Source organism: Neltuma alba, unplaced genomic scaffold, assembly GCF_004799145.2.
Source record: "Neltuma alba isolate B1F8T4 unplaced genomic scaffold, ASM479914v2 tig00012865_pilon, whole genome shotgun sequence".
NCBI classification, from domain to species: domain Eukaryota; kingdom Viridiplantae; phylum Streptophyta; class Magnoliopsida; order Fabales; family Fabaceae; genus Neltuma; species Neltuma alba.
In genome coordinates this window covers 66011-87657 of record NW_021637246.1, presented here as the reverse complement: position 1 = coordinate 87657, position 21647 = coordinate 66011, and the positions used below count along the sequence as shown (strand labels likewise).

Here is a 21647-nt window from a genome sequence, read left to right as displayed (position 1 = left end):
GAGATAATAATGCTCAAAAGCATGCTCGAACATGTAATACTGCAAAACAGTTGATATCAAATGGGGGCAAATTACATTTTGGAAGTTACAGGTTAAAGAAAGCAGTTACTTCACTCAGAGTAACAGTCAAACTAAAGCTTATCCAACCGAGAATTGGACAATTAGATGAAATTGTCTGCGCTCAACTTTGGAAAAGTTCTTGAGGGATTGATGGAGGACACGACTTCTTTGCCACATATTTGTACTGAAACAGGAAAAGAAGTAGGAGAGAAAACATTAGAAACTAGACTTACGATGAAGAAAACACGTACCTACGCACGCGGCACAAAACAGCTTACCTTGTGTTGACTGTATTTCTCCCGGATTGCAGGCAAGCCAGAACTATGGCTGTTATAACATAGACGATGGAGATCCTTCACACAGTTACGCAAATCAGAAGCCTTGTAGAGTGTGTAATGCTGCAATGTAGAATTCTGTCGCAGAAATGACATCAAGTCAAGCAAAAATGACATTAACATGGAATTCTGGACGCCTCTTTTTTGTTTTTTGTTTTTTTTTGGAGCTATGAAGAGCAGCATACCCATGGTTTCTTTGAAGGGAAAAGAATGAATTTAGCCAGGAAGATTGCAGAAGCAGCTATAAGTGATGGGGCATAACAGAGCATTGTATACTCCAGTAAAGACAATTCAGCAATATAGTTGGTCAGGCACTCCAATTGTAATGATGCCACCTGAGAAATCAGTAGGAGTCAAGCACCAATCATTTCTTGCCACATTGATAATCCTTTTTGAAGAAAGCCAAAGCGAGAAAGATACCTCGTTGACTCCTTGAGCTGCGCGAACAAATTGTCTGAAGTCAAATGAATCAAGGGTAACAAAAAGTATTAGGGGAGCGTAAAAGAACTAAGGTTTTATATGATGGTAATCTGCCAGCTACTACAGTACTACCTTAAGAAACATTTTATTGTCGGAGCTGTCATTTCAAACCTTAGATAATTTAAGACAGCGGATTCCATTTGCAAAACCTGCATCAAGTGATTTACTTGAGACTTGCACACTTCAAATGATTCACAGTCACTTGAAAAATGAACAATTTAGGGAAGCAGAAGAACCCAAACCTCTTCTTTGAAGTACGTGTTATCAGTTATATAACAATATTCCTCCACCTGAGGGGCACAAATCTCCTCGTACTTACTGTCAATCGAAACCAAACATAAAATATTGTCACTCTACGTCCATACAGCATTACTATTGTAGAGGGGGGAAAGTAAAATTCCCATGAATACAGTAACAGTATGCTTCCTTACGCGGCAATCATCATGCAGGCAACACCAAGTAATTGTAACTTTTGCCTACTCATCACATTCCCTGAAAGATACCGATCTATGTAGTTGACTGTCAAATACAATGTATCAGGTACAAGCCTATACTCTTCAGCCACCTGCAGCAGGAAATTGCAGTTTAGCATGTCTCGGGGCGCGACAATGAACTCTTGTTTGACTTTCGGCACAATCCAAAATTATCCGTCAGTCCAAGGTTCTCCGTTTGCAATATCTCAAATCAATATTTTTGAAGCAAGCTTTTCAAATCTACGTGGGGGAATTGCAAAAAAACAAATGAATGCAAAAGGTGCACAGCAGATATTACCTCGACGAGCCAGTCAACTAATATGGCACGCATGTTGGAATTTATGTCCTTCTGAATTCTCTCCATGAAGTCTGTGGAAGGCCTTTTCTTTCCCTAAGAGTCCAAAAACGAACCCAAATGAGAACGTACATCATAAAAGTACAAAAAAAAAAAAAAAACCGATTAATGTCTTTCTAGTAAATCTTGAAACGCAACAAGGAGGTTGCATCTTGGATGTAGAATAAATAATCATGTTCTACAGAGGAAGTGAAAACAGAACACAAGTTGTAAAATTCTATCAAGGCAAAAAAAAAATCTATCAAGGAAAAAAAAAATCAACCTCGGACGCACGCAAATGCTTGTAGATATCACATGCATAAGGTGCACAAAGCTGAGGATCCAAGTAGTTGTCGTCGATATTGACAAATTTGCCATCTCTTTCCAAGTCAACAAGTGTGTCTCTGCTGCAAACATTAACTACAAATACACCAATAGAATAGCATTAGAAAGTTTCGTAAAATGAAAGATTTTGCACTTATCTGCCCAAAAGATAAAGACACGCGATAGTTGAAGAATTGTTTGCCAAATGATTTTGCTGTACCAAAGCTAAGCCAATTGAACTAATTGCTCGGACAAAGAAAATGAAAAATTCAACAAGAAACCTGGCGCCTCCGTATTATCTGAGATGTTCAGATTGCTGAATGTCCTTCTATCAGTAGAATCAAGGGCTGAAATATCGCTGTTGTCAATATATTCAATTTCATGGCTCTTGAAAGAATCACAGGTAGACATCGTCTCGTCCAGAGAAACTGACATCCTGTCTGATTTGACAGGAGAAGTATCCATTCTGCAAGGGAGAGCAACAGTGGCAGAATTACGTCCATCCCTTTGCGGAAAAGAAGTGGCCTTGGGGAAAACAACTGCAGTCGATTTAGCATTTAACGAAGTAGGAATTTTATTCCTGGAAATGGCTGAGCTTGTGGTGCAAGCAGGGAATTTCTTCTTTGTCTGAGTAATTTTAGTTGTGCACGGTACCTTCCAATACAAAACTCAGACAATTCAGAACCAAAGATGAACTTGCAGCAAACCAATAACCCAGTTCGCAACAGCCATCAAACAGTTTCGTGATAAGAACTGATAACGAAGACTTTGCATCAAAGACGAATTAAGATTTAAGACCATACCATGAAACACAACCTGCAAGCCTAACTGCCTAAACACCTCGCTCAACTATTTTTAATATTTGGCTGAGCTTACACCTTGAATGTCTTGGGATGATCTCTTTGACTAGACATGGATAGACTTCCTCACATGTTTGATATCAGGCTCCTCAATAAATGCATGGAATGCAGAAAAAAAATAAAAAATTGAACTCCCAGTCGATAGAAAAATATCCACGGATCAAATTCTTAGTGGAGAACCTTTAAACACCAAAAACTTCGCCCAAGTTCTGTCCTAATTTCATTTATCTCAGCCCTCTAGATTTCTCAACACCCCAAGTTCCCCTATGAAACATCAATTTTACTTCTTCAGGCGCAAGAATAATAAAACTTTATTAATCTGTTATATTAAACAACGTTGATAAAACTCTTAATAGAAATGCTGCTTCGCCGTGCTGTGTTAATTCAGTCACCCTAAGAAGTTAAGCAGCCAAAGTAATATTCAATACCAAAGTAGATGACGGCAGTGACTTTCGCAAAGCACTGTGAGACGCATTGTTTTGATTGGTCAGGTTACTGAGAGGCGCTCGCTTCTTGACCAAGTGTGGAGGGGCTGCCATAGCCTTCCCCGCATTCTCCGATGACGACGCGCGCCGCTTTGCCATAGACGACGTCGTCGAGGAGGAAAACGATGGACGCCGATTCTGGGTTGACATTTTAGTTTCAAGATCAAAACCAGGTCACAATTTCGGGAACACAAATGTTTCCTTAGATATCCCCACTCCTCCAAGGTGATCACGCTTCTAATGGAAACCAAAGGCGCTGAAGAAGAAGAACAAGAAGAAGCAGGAAGTGAATGAGCGGAAAGAGATGGCTAAGAAGGGTCTCTGCTCTGTGCCGAGACAGAAGGGGGGCGTTTTCCGCTGCAAATTTAAAAAATAATAAATTAAATAAATATTGTGCTCTTGGAGCGGAGAAACGGGTCGATTTGAAATTGGACGATGTCCAGGCCGTGGCTTCGACTCGGTAATCGTTACCAGGAAAGAGGGGGCGCGGAGGTGGGCCCCGCGTGGTTCCCCACTGTTTTGGGTCCAACATCCAGGGCATCCTCAAGTCAAGCGGCTGATCTGTCCTATTTTCCACTCCTTGGAAAGATCTGATTGGTCCGTCGCTGCCTTGAAAGTAACGGGCTGTGAATCAGGGTTTTCAGTTTGAATTCGAATTCAAACGGTCACTTCATCTGGGTTAGCTGTTTCTTGGAGCCTCATCTAATATTTTAAAATATTTTTAAAAAATATATTTAATAAAATAAAATATTTTGTAGTACATTTAAAATTTTAAAATATTTTTTAAGTACATTTAAAACCTTGAAATATTTTTTTTGTTTTGGTGTCCCCCAAAAAATATTTTTTGATGCTGGGCACACCCAAAAAAAATATTTTAGGATGTTAGGCATACTACTCCTTCCATTCCTTATTATAAGAGACAAATAATCAAATTACGTTGATAAAAAAAAACAGTTAAAATTAGTTGAGAACAATTAGTATGTAAAAAGTATAATATTTTTTCCAACAATGCCCTCATTAATAAGGAGAGAGGGTATGAAAGAGAAGTGGGAGGGAGAGAGAGTATGAGTTGGAGACAAATAAATAGGGGTAAATAGAAAATCAATACAAAAAATAAAGACAACTTTTAAGTATCTCTTATATGTGGGAACATACCATAAGCATCAAATGTCTCTTATAATAAGGAACGGAGGGAGTAAAAAATATTACAAGATGCTGGGTGTACTTAAAAATATAATTTAAAATATTAAATATACTACAAGATATTTTAAGGTGTTTGGCGCACCTAAAAAATATTTCAGGATACAAGATGCACTTAAAAAAATATTTTTTTAAGTGTTGGGTGTACCTTAACTCTAATACCAACCCAGCTCAACTCATCACTTCATCAGCCATGGATTAGTCTTGATAAGAAAAATACTAATGACATATTTTCGTTGTTATTTAGGGGGTATTTGGGAGGTTACGGAAGTATACTAAAAATGTATTTTCAAGCAAATTAAGACAAATTTTCTCTCACATACTTATCTCGAACTCAATAAAATTACTTTTAAAATTATGATTCAATTTTCATCCAAACACTCCTTTAAAAATATAATATCAAATATCAGACCTTATAAACTAATTATTAATTATTAATAAGCAATAATACAGTCTCCTATTAAAAGACTATGGGAAGCATTTTGAGAAAGAGAAAAGGGTTGGGAGAATTCTTACAGCAAAAAATATACTACTTCCGGTCTTAATTATAAATGAGGCTTTATAATTAAGACATAAGGTAGTACTAAACATGCAAAGGAATAGCACCTAAACTCTAATTCCTCTGTCCATCAAGATCCACAATCTCCGAGTGGAGGTTAACAAGATGCATCCGGTGATATATTTAAATATTCATATAATTTTTAGGGGGGATATCATGTTCTAATTGATGGTTTGAACTAACTCAAATTCAAATTGGGTCAAGTCTTAACCTAAAAATAACCTTCCAAAGCACGTCATCTTCATATTTATTACCCTGGTAATCAAATTTAATAGCCGATGGTTAAGAAACTCACACCTCTTCCGTTTAAAACAGTGTACGTTTGGTCAGACACTATAATGTGGGGCATGGACTAGACGTACAGTTAACGGTGGGATATAGTTGGCAGGAAAAAAAAATAATGGTGGGATATATATTAAGAAAAATACTAGTTTTTAATTAAATGTGTTTTGAATCTTTCTAAAAGTTCTTATTTTTACCAACTAATAATACAAGCATAACTTATACTTTGGATTACATGACTTCTTCGAGAGAATAGCGACATATATATATATATATTTGAAATATTAGTGTTAACAGAAAAACTAGTATTTTTTTCGGTTTTATTTATAAGTTTCACATTTAAAGAAAAACGTAATCCATTTTATAAGCTTTGATTTGAAATTTGTCTAAATATTTAATATATTTTTAAAATTTTGTCGTTAATTGTTTATTCTCTTTTTTTTTTCCATGTACTCTTGTCAAATTTTTTATATATTCTCATTTATTTTTTCTTATTTATTGTAAAAGCATGTTTAAGACCAAAACTATTTTTGTAACGTATTTATTATTTTTAATTAATTTTAACTATTTGTTTGTTACTCGTAAATTAATTTTTTGAAATTTATACAAGAAATATAGAGAATATCTACTTAAGTTGTGTGATAGGGTGATGGATAGTTTTGATTGTTCCTCATCCCTTCTCAGCGTGCCAAGCAGCAGCTTCGCAAGTCACAGGATATCTACTTTGTGCTGTCCCCATGGACAATTGAAAAGCTTGTAACTTGGCGTGTGTATTTTTTATTTAATACAATCAAATATGTGCACGCATATAAAATATTGGTGTCCGATTTGAATTCAGAACCCCGTCTAAATATGGTGATTAGCATTATTGTTAGACAACTAGCCATGAACAAAAAATCTAGTGTGTGTTTAATTTTACTTGAAAGTCATGGTTTTCGTCGGAGCGCTTTGATATCAAACACGCTTTTAAACTTTAAACAGGGACTAGCTCTAACCGCAATGGAACATAATATAAATATTATTTGTATTGTAAAATATATATGATACTCTTCTTGTCCTAAATATGACTATTATACACTAAATATAAGACCCTTGTACACACTAGTGTTAAGAGTCTTATATTTAAGATTGAAAGAGTATTTACGAATGAAGGATTCGCAAATAATTTTTTTTCTTAAAAGTTATATCTATACTATATATAATTCTGCACTATCATATTCACAAATGAAAATTAAAAGTATGAACCAGTTTATGTAATTCTAGCAAACGACCTTTTTGACTTTTGTATAGGCCTGGAGAGAACCATGGGTGTATAGATACGTTAGCTATAAAAGCTCGTACTATATTAACGGGATTGGATCTAATGAAAAGGGTTAGTTTCTCACAACTTGGTAAGCTAAAGTTTGAATCCCTACTGGAAGAGGTGTCCATATTTAGTACCCAACAATACTTCAAATAAGATTGCTTCTAAAATGAGGATACCTAATTACCTATATTTCAGGGGGAAAAAATCTCGTAGTAGCCTCGTACTATGAAAATGTCCTCTTGTAATAATCATTTGATCTTATTTTTAATGCACTTTTAATATCTTTTATCATAATCATGAATTTTTTGCCAGCTATAGTCATGAAAATTTTAAATCATGTTAATTCTATTTTAAAATTTAATAATTTGTTAACTTTGTTGTTTTTTTAATATATATTCTATATTTTAATAGCTTGTCCCTATGAATAACAGATGAATGATGTAATTATATATACGTAAAAAAATTTATTGGCTTTATTTATCAATGAGATGAAAAATATTTTTTTCGTAATTTATAAATAAGACCAAAAAAGAATTAGTATGATTCTGATCTATTTTGTTATACAGTGCCCGAAACAAGCCATAATTTGCCCGAATTTATCAATGCAGAAATAGCTGGGAAAAAAAAATGACAATTGAATTTTAAAATTCTAAATTATGAATTACTATAAAAATATGTTTTTGTCCGCTTTTTGAGTGTAGTCGTTTTTCTTTATGAGTGTAGTAACTAATAGTTATTTGGAATGTTAAAATTCAATAACCATTTTTTAAGATTTTTTCAAACAGCCGTGGCATCCTTTTTTTTTTTTTCCATGTTCACCAAGTCACTAAAATGATAAACGTTATGGTGTTATACTATTTTTTTAAGCTAATTTGACTTTCAGTTTGATTTTAAATATAAAATTTTAATTTATTTTATCTCTTGATTTACTTCAAAATAGTATTTGTAATAGTTGCATAAGTTAAATGTTCTATTAAATGACAGTTATAACTAATTTAACAAATTTACTTAATTTATTTAAATTAATTAATTAGCTCTTATATCAAGGATGTAAAGTAGTACTACCTCCGGTTCTTAATATAAAACATTGTTTGACTTTTATTTTGATTATAAATATAAGACTCAAATCTACTTTGTCTCTCATATTTATACATTTTTTCTTAAAGTAATCTTTCTAGCAATAGTAATTTTAGCCAATATACTTGATTAGTAAAGATATTTTAGGAAAAACAACGTCTATTTATTACAAATAACTAAATTAGTTTTTTTTAATCTCCTCAAATTAGCCGATTAGTTTTTATAATTAGTAACCGAGGTAGTATTTACTAAGACCTGAATTATTTAAATTAGCTTTAAACGATCCAATTTTAACATTATAGGAATACTAAATTCATTTTTAAGAGGATCTATTATCCTTAATGCTCTGTCCCAGCAAAAACAAATGTAAACTCAACCCCCCGGGGGTCGGTGTGCCACAAGAAAGAACCCCGCGCAAGCGACGAAACGACGCGTTCGAAAGAGCGGGAAAAAGCCCTACCGCAAGTCAGCATTTGCAGCTTAGCACTGGCCACAGGCAGCAGACACAAGAAATCCGATAGTGGACGCAAGGAGATGGCGCCAATCGTTCAGAGCTCCCAGCCATGGGTGGAGAAATAGTAAGAATTTCTTGTTTTTCTTCCTCATATAGTCAATATCCTGCTTTGTTTTGCTTAGATTTCTCTCTACGAATGACCTCAGTCGGCCAAGGCAAGTTAAAGATGTAGCCCACCAGGATGAAGTGGTTCGAGTACTCACAAACACCCTCGAAACCGGAAGTGTAATTACTAATTTCCCTTTCTGTCGCATTTCTTTGAGCCTATTTTGCTTGCATCAAAATGCTCTTTTGATTTTTCACTACCTGATGTAATTACTTCGATGCTGTGTATTACAGTGCCCGCACATGCTATTCTATGGTCCACCCGGCACTGGAAAGACCACAACTGCACTTGCGATCGCCCATCAGCTCTTCGGGTATTTTTTGTATTATTAACGTGAAAGGCACATATTTTGGTGTACATATGTATAAATAGAACATTGAAACTTGGTAAATTTGCCCATGGAATACGTATGGAAAATGGAAGATTTCTCGTCATAAAACAAATTTAGTCAGTTACATCTAGTCATAAAGATCCGTGGACTATGGAGAAAGAAACACGCACTTCATGCACAACAGCTTGTGGCAATAAATTACCTGAAATACTCATGTTTGAAAAATTGGAAAGAATGAGATAAGTTCGTGAGTTTAGAGAAGCATTGTGAGAACTCGCTTGTTAACACTACTGTTTTTTTTTTTTGCTTGGTCTTCATCAGTAACTAGTATGCTGTTGCTGTCTTCCTTAACCCAACCTTGAACCTTGTAAGCTGATATGCATAAGGGGGTTCTAGTATCTTTAATTCATTCATCAGCTTTGCTGTCATCTTGATGATCGGCACCTTTCTTATCTTGCAGACCGGAGCTTTACAAGTCTAGGGTGCTGGAACTGAATGCGAGTGATGATCGTGGGATTAATGTTGTGCGGACAAAGATTAAGGATTTTGCCGCTGTGGCTGTTAGTACTAGTCAGCGTAAGAGGTATATTATGTTGTAATATCTAGTCCTCTTCTGAGAATGATTTTCTTTATTTGTTCTGTTCATATATTTTTTTTGCGCTCCTCTCATTATTTCGCGTTATCAAATTCAGTGGTTACCCATGCCCGCCTTATAAGATTATTGTTCTAGATGAGGCCGATTCAATGACCGAAGATGCTCAGGCACGTTTGGGTACATTTAATTTTTGCAACTTTGGTTGTTGTGAAGTTGTACGGTCATCTCACCTCTTGTATTCTTTTGTACAGAATGCTCTGCGTCGTACAATGGAAACTTACTCTAAGGTTACAAGGTTCTTTTTTATATGCAATTACATTAGCAGGTATCTTATCTGTCATGTTACAACTACAAATTACTATCCTTAGCATTTTTACTGTCATATATTTAAAAAGCTACACAGGACTAGTTACTTTTTTCTTCTCCATTCTTTTTCTGCCCCTTATATCTTCTATGCTTCAACAGCTATACGATTTGATCAGCCTTGACCCAGTCCCAAAGGATCATTCTTTTGGTTAGAACCATACGGATAATATCCTTGAATATTATTAGAGTTCCTTGAGTAGTCTGCGGAAAACAATAAAGCTACAGAGTTCATTTGCACAATATTTTATCCTTCTATTCATGTCAGTGCTTTTTTTTTTTTTTTTGGGTGATAATTCATGTCAGTGCTTTGATCAAGGAGAGATGTGCTTTGGGTTTTATGACAGAAAGGTTATGAATTTTTGTAGGATTATAGAACCACTTGCTTCAAGGTGTGCAAAATTCAGGTTTAAGCCGCTGTCAGAAGAAATCATGAGCAGCCGGATACTGTACATTTGCAATGAAGAAGGGCTTAATCTTGATTCTGAGGTGGGAATCCAAAAGATTAGAGCTTGTATAGCAATAATGTCGTTTAGAATACATGTGTGTGTGTGTGTGTGTGTTCTGTATTTATGGTGGTTTTGTCGACATATTAGTGAAATATTTAATGCTTCTTTGCCTTCATAGGCTCTTTCAACCCTTAGTTCCATTTCTCAAGGAGATCTCCGTAGGGCTATTACATACTTACAGGTGAGATACATTCTTTGATATCGTAAGTTATAGACCTTCAGATTTTGTGATTTCTCGTGATGGCTGTTTCCTGTAAATTTAGTGGGTCAGTAACTTTGTGAACTGAGCTGGATCAACTTGTGAGTGCTGGTGCGCGTGTGTTAACGGGTGTGATTCCAACCAGTTCTGCTTACCCCTTCCCCCCCCCCCCCCAAAAAAAAAAAAAAAACCTTGCTAATTCCTTTAAGCTGATGGTGCTGCTCTCTGGAAAATAGGGATTATCTACCAAATTAAAGTGTTGTTGGTAGTTTTCCAAGTTTGTTTGATAGTAGGTCTACTATGCTTGCTTTTACCTTATGTGTAAAGCTAGTTTATGGGAAAAATTTCTGATTCTCTTGTGCACAATAGTTGGTTAAAAACTTGGTGGTACTGCCAAGATGAGTTGCTTTATTAATTGTTTATGTTCCCTTCATTGAGAACACTTTATAAATCGTATTGTATTTTTTGACGAAGCAGTCTTTCAAAATTAATAAGGATGAAGCTTCTTTTTCCATTATTTATGCTACAGATTTCAACTGCATCTTTTCATCTTTTGGTAGCTTAATCTCTTTTCTGGCAACAGCAATAACCGAGCTTTAGTGCATAGCATCAAGCATCTACGCATGGTTGCATTTCCATCTGTCATTTGAACTAACATATTGACATTGCAGTCGGCTGCCCGCTTATTTGGATCTTCAATTTCTTCAAAGGACCTGATTTCTGTCTCTGGGGTAGGTTGTGGTACTAACTTTTTTTGTCTTGTGAAGTTTTGGAGAAAAGTTAAAATACAGCATGCATTAAAATTTTTTTTGGAGTCATCGTGATTGGCATAATGTTTGTAAAAACTGGCTATTATGTAGTCAATGGTGCTGTTGCTTAATGGTATCTTTCTGACCTAAAAAAGTTGAAGGGTTTGAAATGAAATTGTTGCTTTCATTTGTTCTTTTCTTTCTCTGTCTTTTTCCCCTTTTAAATAATTCCCCACCTCTCATTCACTCACTCTCAAACGGGTTTAAAAATGTTTGTTGTGCCTCTTGATATAGAAGTTCACTTTTCAGTAAGTAATATATGCTATTTTGTGTTTAAGGATGATAATTATTGTTCATAGCGGCTTCCTACGTGAAATCTTCTGTTCTTGCCATGAAACCGATTTATTGGCAGTTCTTAGAATGATTAACTGATTGGTAATTCAGTCATGTATTTATTTCGACGCCATTTGCGTTTTAGTTGTTTTCCTTGGGGACACTTGTTTGTTTAAATTCTTTATTCATTTTCACCCTGTAGTTTCCTGACTTCCTAAAATCTCTCAATGTATCAGGTCGTTCCAACAGAGGTTGTGCAAGCATTTCTTGCAACATGTAAAAGTGGTAATTTTGATCTAGCAAACAAGGAGGTCAATGATTTCATTGCAGAAGGATATCCAGTCTCTCAGTTACTAACTCAGGTTTGTTTTTGCCAGTTTGGGGAATCCTTTTTGCCAATAATTGCAGAATCAGTTCTTTTACTGAAGGATCTATTGTTTTCTTTTTTAAACCCAGTTATTTGAGGCCATTGTTGAAGCAGGTGATATATCAGATGAACAGAAGGCAAGAATATCCAAGAAATTGGGTGAAGCAGATAAGGTGCTTTGTGATCCCTATGGTTTGTCAGAAGTTTTGACCATCCTGTTTTGTCCTTTAGAACTGTAGTTCAGCTTGCTCCTTGATTGGGGCTTCGGCATCTTGTAATTGGCTTTCAGAAGCTTGACAAGTTTGCTCAAGGCCTGTGCGGCTCATTTCTTATTCATTGCTTGTGGATTTGCAGTGCCTTGTGGATGGTGCCGATGAATATTTGCAGCTTCTTGATGTGGCCAGCAATACAATTCGAGCTTGCTGTAACATGCCAGAACTTTTTCTTTCGAGGGATAGTTATGAATATAAAATTATGCACATGCAACTTGTTAAAAAAGACCAGAGTCTACTAAAATTCATACTATGTAATGCTGGCCAGGTCAGAGTCTTGGTCTTGCGGAAACTTGCCATGTGACTGTAATCTGTATCTATTATTGTTATTGGCTTCCAAATAGCTTCGCGATCTTGTTACTTGTGTTCGATATAAGGGAAAAAGAGAACAAAGATTCCCGTGTTTATGCCGCAGAAAGACAAGTATACTGTGGAATATCAGCTGCATAATAAAACGTCATAACCAGCAATATCCCGGGCAACGTGTATGAAGAATTCGAATCTTGCGTATGTTCTGGTTGATATGTATTTCACATTGGCCCATCTGTTCACAGATGGTAAGTTGAGATAATAGAAAGAAATGGATATGAAAAAGGAAAGAAAAAGAAATAAATGACGCTTGATCGGCAAATCTATATTTGGTTGGACAAAAACAATTGGGTGATGTAAGGAAAAACAGATTAAACGAGGATATATCACTTGATATATTAGATAAAAATGGTTATCTTAATCATTATCAATAAGAAAGCGTTTTCAAATAATTGTTTTTAATTATCATTGTAAATAAAATATAGTTAAATAAGTAATTCTAGTTGTAATAGTAAAAAAATATTAATTTTTATCTTGAAAACTTTATTTTCCTTTTTCTAAATACAAAATTTAAATTCTCATTGATAGGAAAACAAACAAGAAATACTTTCAATTTCTTAACTAAAGAAAACATTTTCTTTTTTGACCCGAAAAAGAAAACATTTTATTTATTTATTTTTTATTACATTACATGGAACTTTACAGTTTACCCACCCACCCTTATCTTTATTTAATTTTATTTATCAAGTAAATACAAATAAAAGCTTGTTCATTTGTGATAGCGCTCATTTTAATTTAAACTACTTAGATAAGTTTTTATATGCTAGTATACCCAAAATAAAAATGAGTTTTCGTTATCCATTACAAACTCAATTTGAAAAATTAGAAAAGTGAAGATAAAAGCTTTTAATTAATTTTTATTATATTTTTTTTAAATTTTAAAACCCCACTTCTCTAATTTTTCAAATCAAATTTATTAAAATTTTTAATCCCCTTTTCTGTTTTTTATTTTTCTCATAGCAAGCAGTACCTAGGCCCTGAACGGCTGAACAAATCCCTCCTCAGCCAACCTTGTTATTTTGAATTTGATTGCATGGTTTGTGATCATGTTCTCCTTGTTTTTAAAGTTGACATTCTCTCCCCCATATAGGCTGCATATTAAATGGTCTCGGTCGTGGCATAATAATGAATTTTATGATTCCAACCAGGCCCGTGCATTGGCATCGAAAACACCTTGTGAACCAGGTACTCGTCGCCGTGATTCAAAACCGTGCTTTTGATACCCACTTGGCTGCTGCATCAGCTTCTGTCAATCCCAATGCTGCTTCTTTGTGGACGGTTGATGTGGTTTCGGAAGTGCTAAGGTCTATTCCCAGATACTTTTTCCAGTCCTCTCGCTCTATTGGCCGTCAGGGAGGTTTCCGGCATCGTGCTCCTCTGAAACAACGCAAGCTCAAGGAGGAAGAAGATAAGCTTCGCAAGAATGTGCTTGTTCTTGGCCCTGCTGCTCACAGAGACCCACAGAGGGTCAAGCTTGGATTGGGCAAAGCAATTGAATTCTACTATTGGGTCGAAAACCATTTTGGATTTACCCACAACGAGACCACTTGCAGGGAGATGGCTTGTGTATTGGCTAAAGGGAATAAACTGAATGCTCTTTGGGATTTTCTGAAGGAGATGTCTAGGAGGACTGGTGGGTTGGTTACCACGGCGACTGTTACGTGTTTGATAAAAGTACTAGGAGAAGAGGGATTAGTTAATGAAGCATTAATTACATTCTATAGGATGAAGCAATACCACTGTAAACCGGACGTATATGCTTACAACAACATGATATATGTTCTTTGCAAGGTGAGATATTACAAAAAGGCAAGGTTTTTGTTGGAGCAGATGGAGCTTCCTGGCTTTAGATGCCCACCTGACACATTTACTTATACTATTTTAATAAGTTCCTACTGCAAATTTAGCATGCAAACTGGAAGTAGGAAGGCAACTAGGAGGAGATTGTGGGAAGCTAACCATCTGTTTCGCCTAATGCTCTTCAAGGGCTTTGTTCCTGATTTTGTGACGTATAATGCCTTGATTGATGGTTGCTGTAAAACATATAGGATTGATAGAGCATTGGAATTATTTGAAGATATGAAGAAAAGAGGTTGTGTTCCCAATCGAGTTACATATGACTCTTTCATTAGGTATTATAGTGCCGTAAATGAGATAGACAAAGCTATTGAGATGTTACGTCGTATGCAGAATTTGAATCATGGAATACCCACTTCAAGTTCATATACCCCTATTATTCATGCTTTGTGTGAAGTTGGAAGAGTTGTTGATGCTCGGAATTTCCTTGTTGAGTTGGTTGATGGAGGATCAACACCCAGAGAATATACATACAGATTGGTTTGTGATGCCCTGCACTCAGTGGGAGAGGCCAGCTTGTTAAGCGAAGAAGTGCACAAGAGAATAAGAGATGGGATACGGAGCAGATACATGCAGACCATGAAAATCAAACCAATTATGGCTCGCAAAGGATATCCTGAAATGGAAGTAGTTTGATTTCTTCTGAATGGAACCGGTTATGTTCAAAAAATCAGTATGTTCCAATGCTGAATATTATTTAGATTGCGGCTTGCTGCTATTTTAAATTCAGGACATGATCATCTTAGTCCTCATGTGAGTAGCTGTTATTTTAATCGGAGAGAGTTTTTGATTATTCGCAGAGGTTGGCTTTGGAGAATGAACTTTTGATGGCATTTTAGTCTCTATAGTAGTGCCATTTTGTTCGACGCTAGCCAAGTCTGACAACCACAACCATTCTACAAAGAAGCAAGAACCTGACCTGGCATTTGCTGTGCGTAAGATGATACTGCATATTAGCCGTAACGGACTACTTCGAATTCAGAGGACCGGCGATACTCCATATGCTTGTCTTCCTTTTCCTGTCAAATTTCCCAGCTGATGCAAAATGCTCTCATTGAGTGATATACTCTTTGATCATGTTCATGCGCCTATCGTACAAGTTGAAATGTACTTGTCACAACTCATCAATCAAACGTAAAAGCTTGTAAATGGCTGTGGAATGCATTCCCATTCACGTGATCTGATTTTTTTTTTTTTTCAATATACGTGTTTTAGTGATGTGCCAATATAAATTATAGAAATGCTTGTGTAAGGAAAACGATTTATGCGTCCCGCTCCATGCCATTTGAAATCAGTGAGTACCCATTATGTTGGATTTAGCCGGCTTTTAGCTGTTAGGGTCTACATCAGTAAAGAAGGGGTGCAAAACAAGTTTGCATATAGTGATAAGTAAGATAGCAGTCTACTCATATAACTACTAAACAATAGAGTGGAGACAAGATATCCGTCGAGGCGTTCGTCAGAATTTATTGAGAAATAATAAAGTATAGCGGCATGAATCATACCTTACATAAATGAGGCATTGAAGGCACTAATAATACAATTGTATATTCTGGAATGTTATCGTATAAATATGTCAGTCAAATTAGGATATAATGCATCAACCGAGTGATGCAGCATGGCACTGCAAAGTCATCTAACTTATAAAATGTATTGTAAGATTTTAATTTGGATCTCACTTTCATCGTCAACTGCACATGACGCCGAGAAATCGGTCACAAGACTTGAAGATAATTAAGGTCAAAGGTATCCCTTTTAATCCTCATCAGCCGTTCGTCTACTTGCGACATCAGTAAAAACAGAACTTATTTCTTCCGATCATAGTTGATTTAATTGTTTTCTGCAACAGGACAAATATAGTATATAAGTTGCCTGTTGGAGAGTAATCAAATTTAAATGTTCTAAAATTTTAAATAAAGTGATACACACACATACACACAACAGAGTCAATAAAAAATAAATTTCCAAAGCACTGTCTCTATTTATATCATTTTCTTTTTACCTGAGACATATTATGTTGTCTATTCAATAAGAACAATTTAAAATTCTAGACAACCAAGTTAGCGTTGACCCAAATCTAAAGTGAAAAGGCAAGCTGCATTCGCAAATTAGGATGAGGATAATTAAGGACGGCTAAGTTATCAACTCGTTTTGTCTTGAGCTTCAACATTTAAAAACAACATTATCTAACTGAATGAGTATAAAATCACGAATCATGCTGCTTTTGCTTCCCCTTGGGTCAATCAATTTAACAGGAATGATTCTTTACATACACGCACACACAAAAGAATGTATTAGGTGTGTCAAATATATAATTCCTTTCGTTATTGAGCAAATGAGATAGGTATTAATTAACAAATAAAATAATATGAATATTATGTATCTTGATTTTTATGTAAAAAATCTCGTTTTCTGTATAACCTGAACAAGACATAAGTGTTTTCAAAGAAAGAAACTTAAATTTGTTTTATACTACTTGGACATCACTTTGATTATATATGCATGGAAGGTGTCAACTTCATTTAGACTATAAATACAACCCGTTCTTCTTGTGTCTTCACTCACAAACATTTTGAAACACACTTGTCTTCCTCACCACAGAAGCACAGGCCAATGGGAAGCCTGCAGCAGCAGCAGGAGCAGCTTGGAGGTAGCAGACGGATAGCAGCCGTGGACGCTTCTCCTCCGCCGCCTGTCCAAAATGCGGACTCAAAGCAACAGGTCTTTCATTTCTAGTTTCAGCCATCATCTATGTCTTACTTTGATACTTACCATGTTGTTGCAATGAAACAGAAACAACCTGCGGGTTGGAGGAAGCTTTTGGCATTTATAGGTCCTGGTTTCCTGGTTTCCTTGGCTTACCTTGATCCTGGAAACTGTAAGACTACCTCTACTTAATCTCTCCCCCCCCCCTCCTCTATTTATATGCGTGTGCGCGTGTATATAATTACTTTGTCTGCTTATAATTGATGAATAATATTCATCTCTCGTCATCATTGCAGTGGAAACTGATCTCCAAGCTGGAGCTAACCACAGATATGAGGTACCTGATCGATATCCAAAGCCAACAAATTAAACTCGCAGTACACTCACATATAATTCACTGTTTTTAAGAATTACCCCTCAATGTGTTAGTCCATTCGGTTCTAAATTTGAATAGCATAGATAATGTATAATACATAGAGACTAGCTAATGAAGGTGAAGTTGAAAGATTTTCCACGTACACGGTACGAGGGTCCATGTATAATTGCATGCATAAACAAGAAGGAATCAAATTCCGGGAAATATTAGGGATATATAATTAGTATTCGATCGATGGGGCGGGGCACATGAGAATTTTTCGCTTGACTTTCTTGCCATTGCCATCTGAGCAGCTGCTGTGGGTGATTCTCATTGGGCTCATCTTCGCCCTCATCATTCAGTCCTTGGCTGCAAATCTTGGCGTGAGCACAGGTAATTGATTTAATTATTCTCTTTCCGTAATATAAGCACCAACACTCAGTTTTGCTCACCTTTGATCGATGGCCATGTAATTAGGATACAAATTTTCTTTTTATCATTACGTGTTGTTTCATAACTTATTGTGCGTATGTATATTTGAATTGACAAGGTAAACACCTTTCGGAATTGTGTAAAGCGGAGTATCCATGGTTTGTCAAGTACTGCTTATGGCTATTGGCCGAGCTTGCCGTTATAGCCGCAGATATCCCTGAAGGTACTCTGGAATATAATTTATTTTTCCTTGGCGATCATTCTCTGATGATATAATATGACCTGTAACTCAGAATGTCGCATTAAATTATTAATTACCTTTGTCTAATCATGTTTTCCTTTGTTCAAACTTATATGGCAGTGATTGGCACCGCCTTTGCTCTCAACATACTCTTCCATATCCCCGTGTGGGCTGGAGTTCTATTGACTGGTTTGAGCACTCTCTTGCTTCTGGGTCTCCAAAGATTCGGGGTAAACAGGCTTTGATTTCACGTTACTAATATATATATATGGTGTTGTGGATTGTGGTAGGAGATTATGGAAATGAGAATATAATATTGGAAGGTCAGTTTTGTGTTGAAAAGGATGATTAAATGAATACAATTTGATGGATATATATGTGTGCGTGTGTGTACACAGATAAGGAAGCTGGAATTGCTGATATCAACGCTAGTGTTTATTATGGCGGGATGTTTCTTCGGAGAAATGAGCTACGTAAAGCCACCAGCTTCTGGGGTTCTCAAAGGCATGTTTGTGCCGAAACTAAGTGGTCAGGGAGCCACCGGCGACGCCGTTGCCCTTTTCGGTGCTCTTGTCATGCCGTACATATCCTCCCTTATAATCTCTGATTCATCATCTTAATTAATTTGATTTATTAAACACCAGCTTTAATTAATTGTTCACTCTGCTAAATTATTGCAGGCACAACCTTTTTCTCCACTCTGCTCTCGTCCTCTCTAGAAAAATCCCCAATACCGTGCGTGGCATCAATGTAAGCCTTTCCATTCCCTACCTCCCATAGCAACTTCATGCTGCACAATTGACTTTTTAGTTAATTTTTCTAAATAAACAGTCTCAATTAATCACGTCGCTAATAAAATTTTATTAATAATAATGCAGGACGCTTGTAGATATTTCCTAATAGAAAGTGGGATTGCACTCTTCATAGCGTTTCTAATCAATGTGGCAGTAATCTCTGTCTCTGGCACTGTTTGTGCTTCCCCCAACCTTTCTCACGAAAATGCAGATCATTGCAGCGATCTCACTCTTAACTCTGCTTCTTTCCTTCTCAAGGTTTCCGACATTCTCATAATTTTAATCCTATAACTACGTCACATTTAATCAAATATCAACCACTAAATTCTCACACACACTCTTCATTTTCATCATTTTGATCTGTAGAATGTTCTGGGACGGTCCAGCTCGACCATTTATGCCATCGCACTGCTAGCCTCGGGCCAAAGCTCTGCTATCACTGGCACATATGCAGGGCAATTCATTATGCAGGTCATTCTACGATGATTATCATCCTTCCCCGCCATTGTTATTATTATAATAAAGTGTTGTTTCCATAAAATTGTCTGACTTGTTTGGTTGTACAGGGTTTCTTGGACTTGAGGATGAAAAAATGGATTAGGAACCTGGTGACTCGGACTATTGCCATAGCTCCTAGTCTTATTGTCTCCCTTATTGGTGGATCATCTGGGGCTGGACGGCTCATCGTCATCGCCTCGGTTTGTATAGTTTCAAACTTAATTGATCGTTATATTTATTTTTCATCAAAACTCTCATTTTCGATTTGGTTGTGCTAAAATAAATGATCTTGCAGATGATACTTTCATTTGAGCTTCCATTCGCTCTGATCCCACTGCTCAAGTTTAGCAGCAGCAGCACCAAGATGGGTCCTCACAAGAATTCTATAATCGTGAGTCCATCTCTTTCTCTCTCACCTTTATATGCTCCATTCATTGTGCATCAAAATTGCATGAGACGTGACACAATTAATTAATTACGTGCAGATCATCATCATATCATGGATTCTGGGGGCAGGGATAATCGGAATCAATGTGTATTACCTAAGTACAGGGTTCGTGGGTTGGCTAATTCACACAGCCTACCAAAGGTGGCGAATGTGTTCATTGGGATCATAGTTTTCCCCTTGATGGCAATTTACATTGCAGCGGTGATATATTTGACCCTAAGAAAAGACACTGTGAAGACATATATTGAGACGAAGGACGACCCAACAGTACAGACCCACATGGAAAAGGGGTTCGTAAATCCTGATAATGGCCAGTTGCAGTTGGGTCATGCTCCCTACAGAGAGGATTTAGCCGACGTCCCATTCCCTGAATAGGCCACTCCTAATTCCAATCGTCGCTTTACCAGAACCACAGCATTGAACATCCGAAGCTCGTTCATTCTAAAAATTTTCCTGCAGAAGTGTCTCTGATATCTTGTGTACGTGCTTCTCCGGGTGGCACTTGGAATATTGTGCTATAGTGTTCCAATATAAGTTTCATCATGTTGTTTAGATCATTGCGGATGGGTCGAAAAAGGGTAATTGTGTTTGGTATCCTGCCTATAGAATTTAATGAATAAAACCTCAAACCCAAGTTTCGTATATACTCTGTTGAAGTCAACGGGCATTGCCGCACTTATGCGCGACGTTGTAGAGTTGTCTTTATTGGAAGTTGGAACGACGGAGTTATATATCTTCACTTATTTCTCCCCCTCCTCCTGCTTTTACTCAGAGATATTGAGAATAGACGCACATTGAGACCTGAATTTTATTAAACACCGTAACAGAGGCATAACTATAACGCAACAAAAGCCCAGTCCTGTAAATAATTTTTTTGGGCCAAAGGAGGCCCGTAATTAATGACGATGGGTCTGGCATTATAGCATCAAACTTGGCTCGTCAGTGGGCTCAGCTGTAGGAAATGTACCCTTTCATCCAAACAGGAAGGCCTCTTAAAGTGGGGATGTTTAGGCTGATGACTGAGGGTATAATATAATATAAGTTCATCTTGCCAACATTAATATCACGAGTAATTGAAGCGTCTCATCCTTGGCTTCAGTTGAATGTTGAGCCCAAATTTTGTCTAAGATTTTACTATGAAAAAAAGTATCAAACTTTTGAAATATAGTCCAACTTTTAAATTTTCGATCCTTACTTTCATCATCAACTGCATATGAGACCAAGAAATTGGTCACAAAACTTAAAAGAAATTGAAGGTCACTTTTAATCCTCATCACCCATCCTATTTTACTACTTGCGTTATCGCCGAGGATAGCGGGGTTCTTCAGAACATAATTGGATTTTCATAGCCTATCCTTATCATTTACCTGTGCAAAATATGTACCTCGCCTGTTTCTTGAAAATTTGAGGGCCTCCCAGGTTTTAAATATTTTAATGATTAATTAATTTAACTTTAAGTTATTCAACATTAAATTTGAATGGATTGTAAAATTAATTTTATAATGATACTCCTCCGGTCCTAAATATAAAACCTATTTTGTAGTGTAAATTATATTATAAAATAGGTTTTTTATTTAGAACCGAATGAGTATTATTATATATATCCCAGGCAACACATGACTCTGTATTTCAAATTAAAAAAAATAAAGTTATGAGTTTAATTTCATTCTCAGAGTTGATTTTATTAGGAAATTTACATTGTGAAATAAAAGAAATATTTTTACCTGGCACAAATTTTAGAATTTTGTAGTATATATGAAATGACCGATCCAAAGTCATGATGGATTAGCCCTCCAACGCACAAAATAGTGCAAGCGGCAGTATTACTCCTTAT

General features: G+C 36.3%; 4 protein-coding genes across 4 annotated transcripts; 3 read left to right on the top strand and 1 right to left on the bottom strand.

Annotated features, from left to right (window-relative positions):
• Positions 1-149: 149 nt before the first annotated feature.
• On the bottom strand, positions 150-3683 carry LOC114731967 (cyclin-A1-1-like). The gene is made up of 11 exons (XM_028919238.1): positions 3295-3683; positions 2288-2660; positions 1966-2102; positions 1647-1739; positions 1307-1440; positions 1118-1193; positions 948-1024; positions 816-849; positions 581-730; positions 339-473; positions 150-244 (listed from the first exon to the last, which is right to left on the bottom strand). The coding sequence occupies exons 1-11, from the start codon at positions 3499-3501 to the stop codon at positions 182-184; spliced, it is 1479 nt and encodes a 492-aa protein (XP_028775071.1). The 5' UTR covers positions 3502-3683; the 3' UTR covers positions 150-181.
• Positions 3684-8239: 4556 nt separating this feature from the next.
• LOC114731961 (replication factor C subunit 2) lies at positions 8240-12563 on the top strand. The gene is made up of 13 exons (XM_028919230.1): positions 8240-8353; positions 8436-8514; positions 8629-8708; positions 9187-9309; positions 9419-9488; positions 9573-9646; positions 10053-10173; positions 10312-10374; positions 11064-11123; positions 11711-11836; positions 11931-12014; positions 12196-12298; positions 12382-12563. The coding sequence occupies exons 1-13, from the start codon at positions 8310-8312 to the stop codon at positions 12561-12563; spliced, it is 1209 nt and encodes a 402-aa protein (XP_028775063.1). The 5' UTR covers positions 8240-8309.
• A 1002-nt stretch (positions 12564-13565) lies between these two features.
• Positions 13566-15606, top strand: LOC114731968 (pentatricopeptide repeat-containing protein At1g77405-like). Its single transcript, XM_028919239.1, has one exon. The coding sequence runs from the start codon at positions 13608-13610 to the stop codon at positions 14973-14975; it is 1368 nt and encodes a 455-aa protein (XP_028775072.1). The 5' UTR covers positions 13566-13607; the 3' UTR covers positions 14976-15606.
• Positions 15607-16952: 1346 nt separating this feature from the next.
• On the top strand, positions 16953-20217 carry LOC114731951 (metal transporter Nramp5-like). The gene is given in 14 exon segments (XM_028919217.1): positions 16953-17060; positions 17133-17217; positions 17342-17382; positions 17715-17793; positions 17951-18055; positions 18194-18303; positions 18472-18653; positions 18754-18823; positions 18952-19125; positions 19234-19338; positions 19434-19565; positions 19661-19756; positions 19851-19938; positions 19941-20217. Coding segments are annotated over 14 exon segments (1623 nt in total). The 3' UTR covers positions 20189-20217.
• The last annotated feature ends 1430 nt before the right edge of the window (positions 20218-21647 follow it).

What these genes read in the sequence shown, in the direction of transcription:
- LOC114731967 (XM_028919238.1), bottom strand. Translation starts at nt 3,501, where the DNA reads ATGTCAACCCAGAATCGGCGTCCATCGTTTTCCTCCTCGACGACGTCG. An exon ending in TCCCTTCAAAGAAACCATGG is followed by an intron (nt 474 to 580) that starts GTATGCTGCTCT and finishes TTTCTGCGACAG; the next exon opens with AATTCTACATTGCAGCATTA. An exon ending in AGAAATACAGTCAACACAAG is followed by an intron (nt 245 to 338) that starts GTAAGCTGTTTT and finishes TTCCTGTTTCAG; the next exon opens with TACAAATATGTGGCAAAGAA.
- LOC114731961 (XM_028919230.1), top strand. Translation starts at nt 8,310, where the DNA reads ATGGCGCCAATCGTTCAGAGCTCCCAGCCATGGGTGGAGAAATA. An exon ending in GGGCTATTACATACTTACAG is followed by an intron (nt 10,375 to 11,063) that starts GTGAGATACATT and finishes TTGACATTGCAG; the next exon opens with TCGGCTGCCCGCTTATTTGG. An exon ending in ACCTGATTTCTGTCTCTGGG is followed by an intron (nt 11,124 to 11,710) that starts GTAGGTTGTGGT and finishes TCAATGTATCAG; the next exon opens with GTCGTTCCAACAGAGGTTGT.
- LOC114731968 (XM_028919239.1), top strand. Translation starts at nt 13,608, where the DNA reads ATGAATTTTATGATTCCAACCAGGCCCGTGCATTGGCATCGAAAACAC.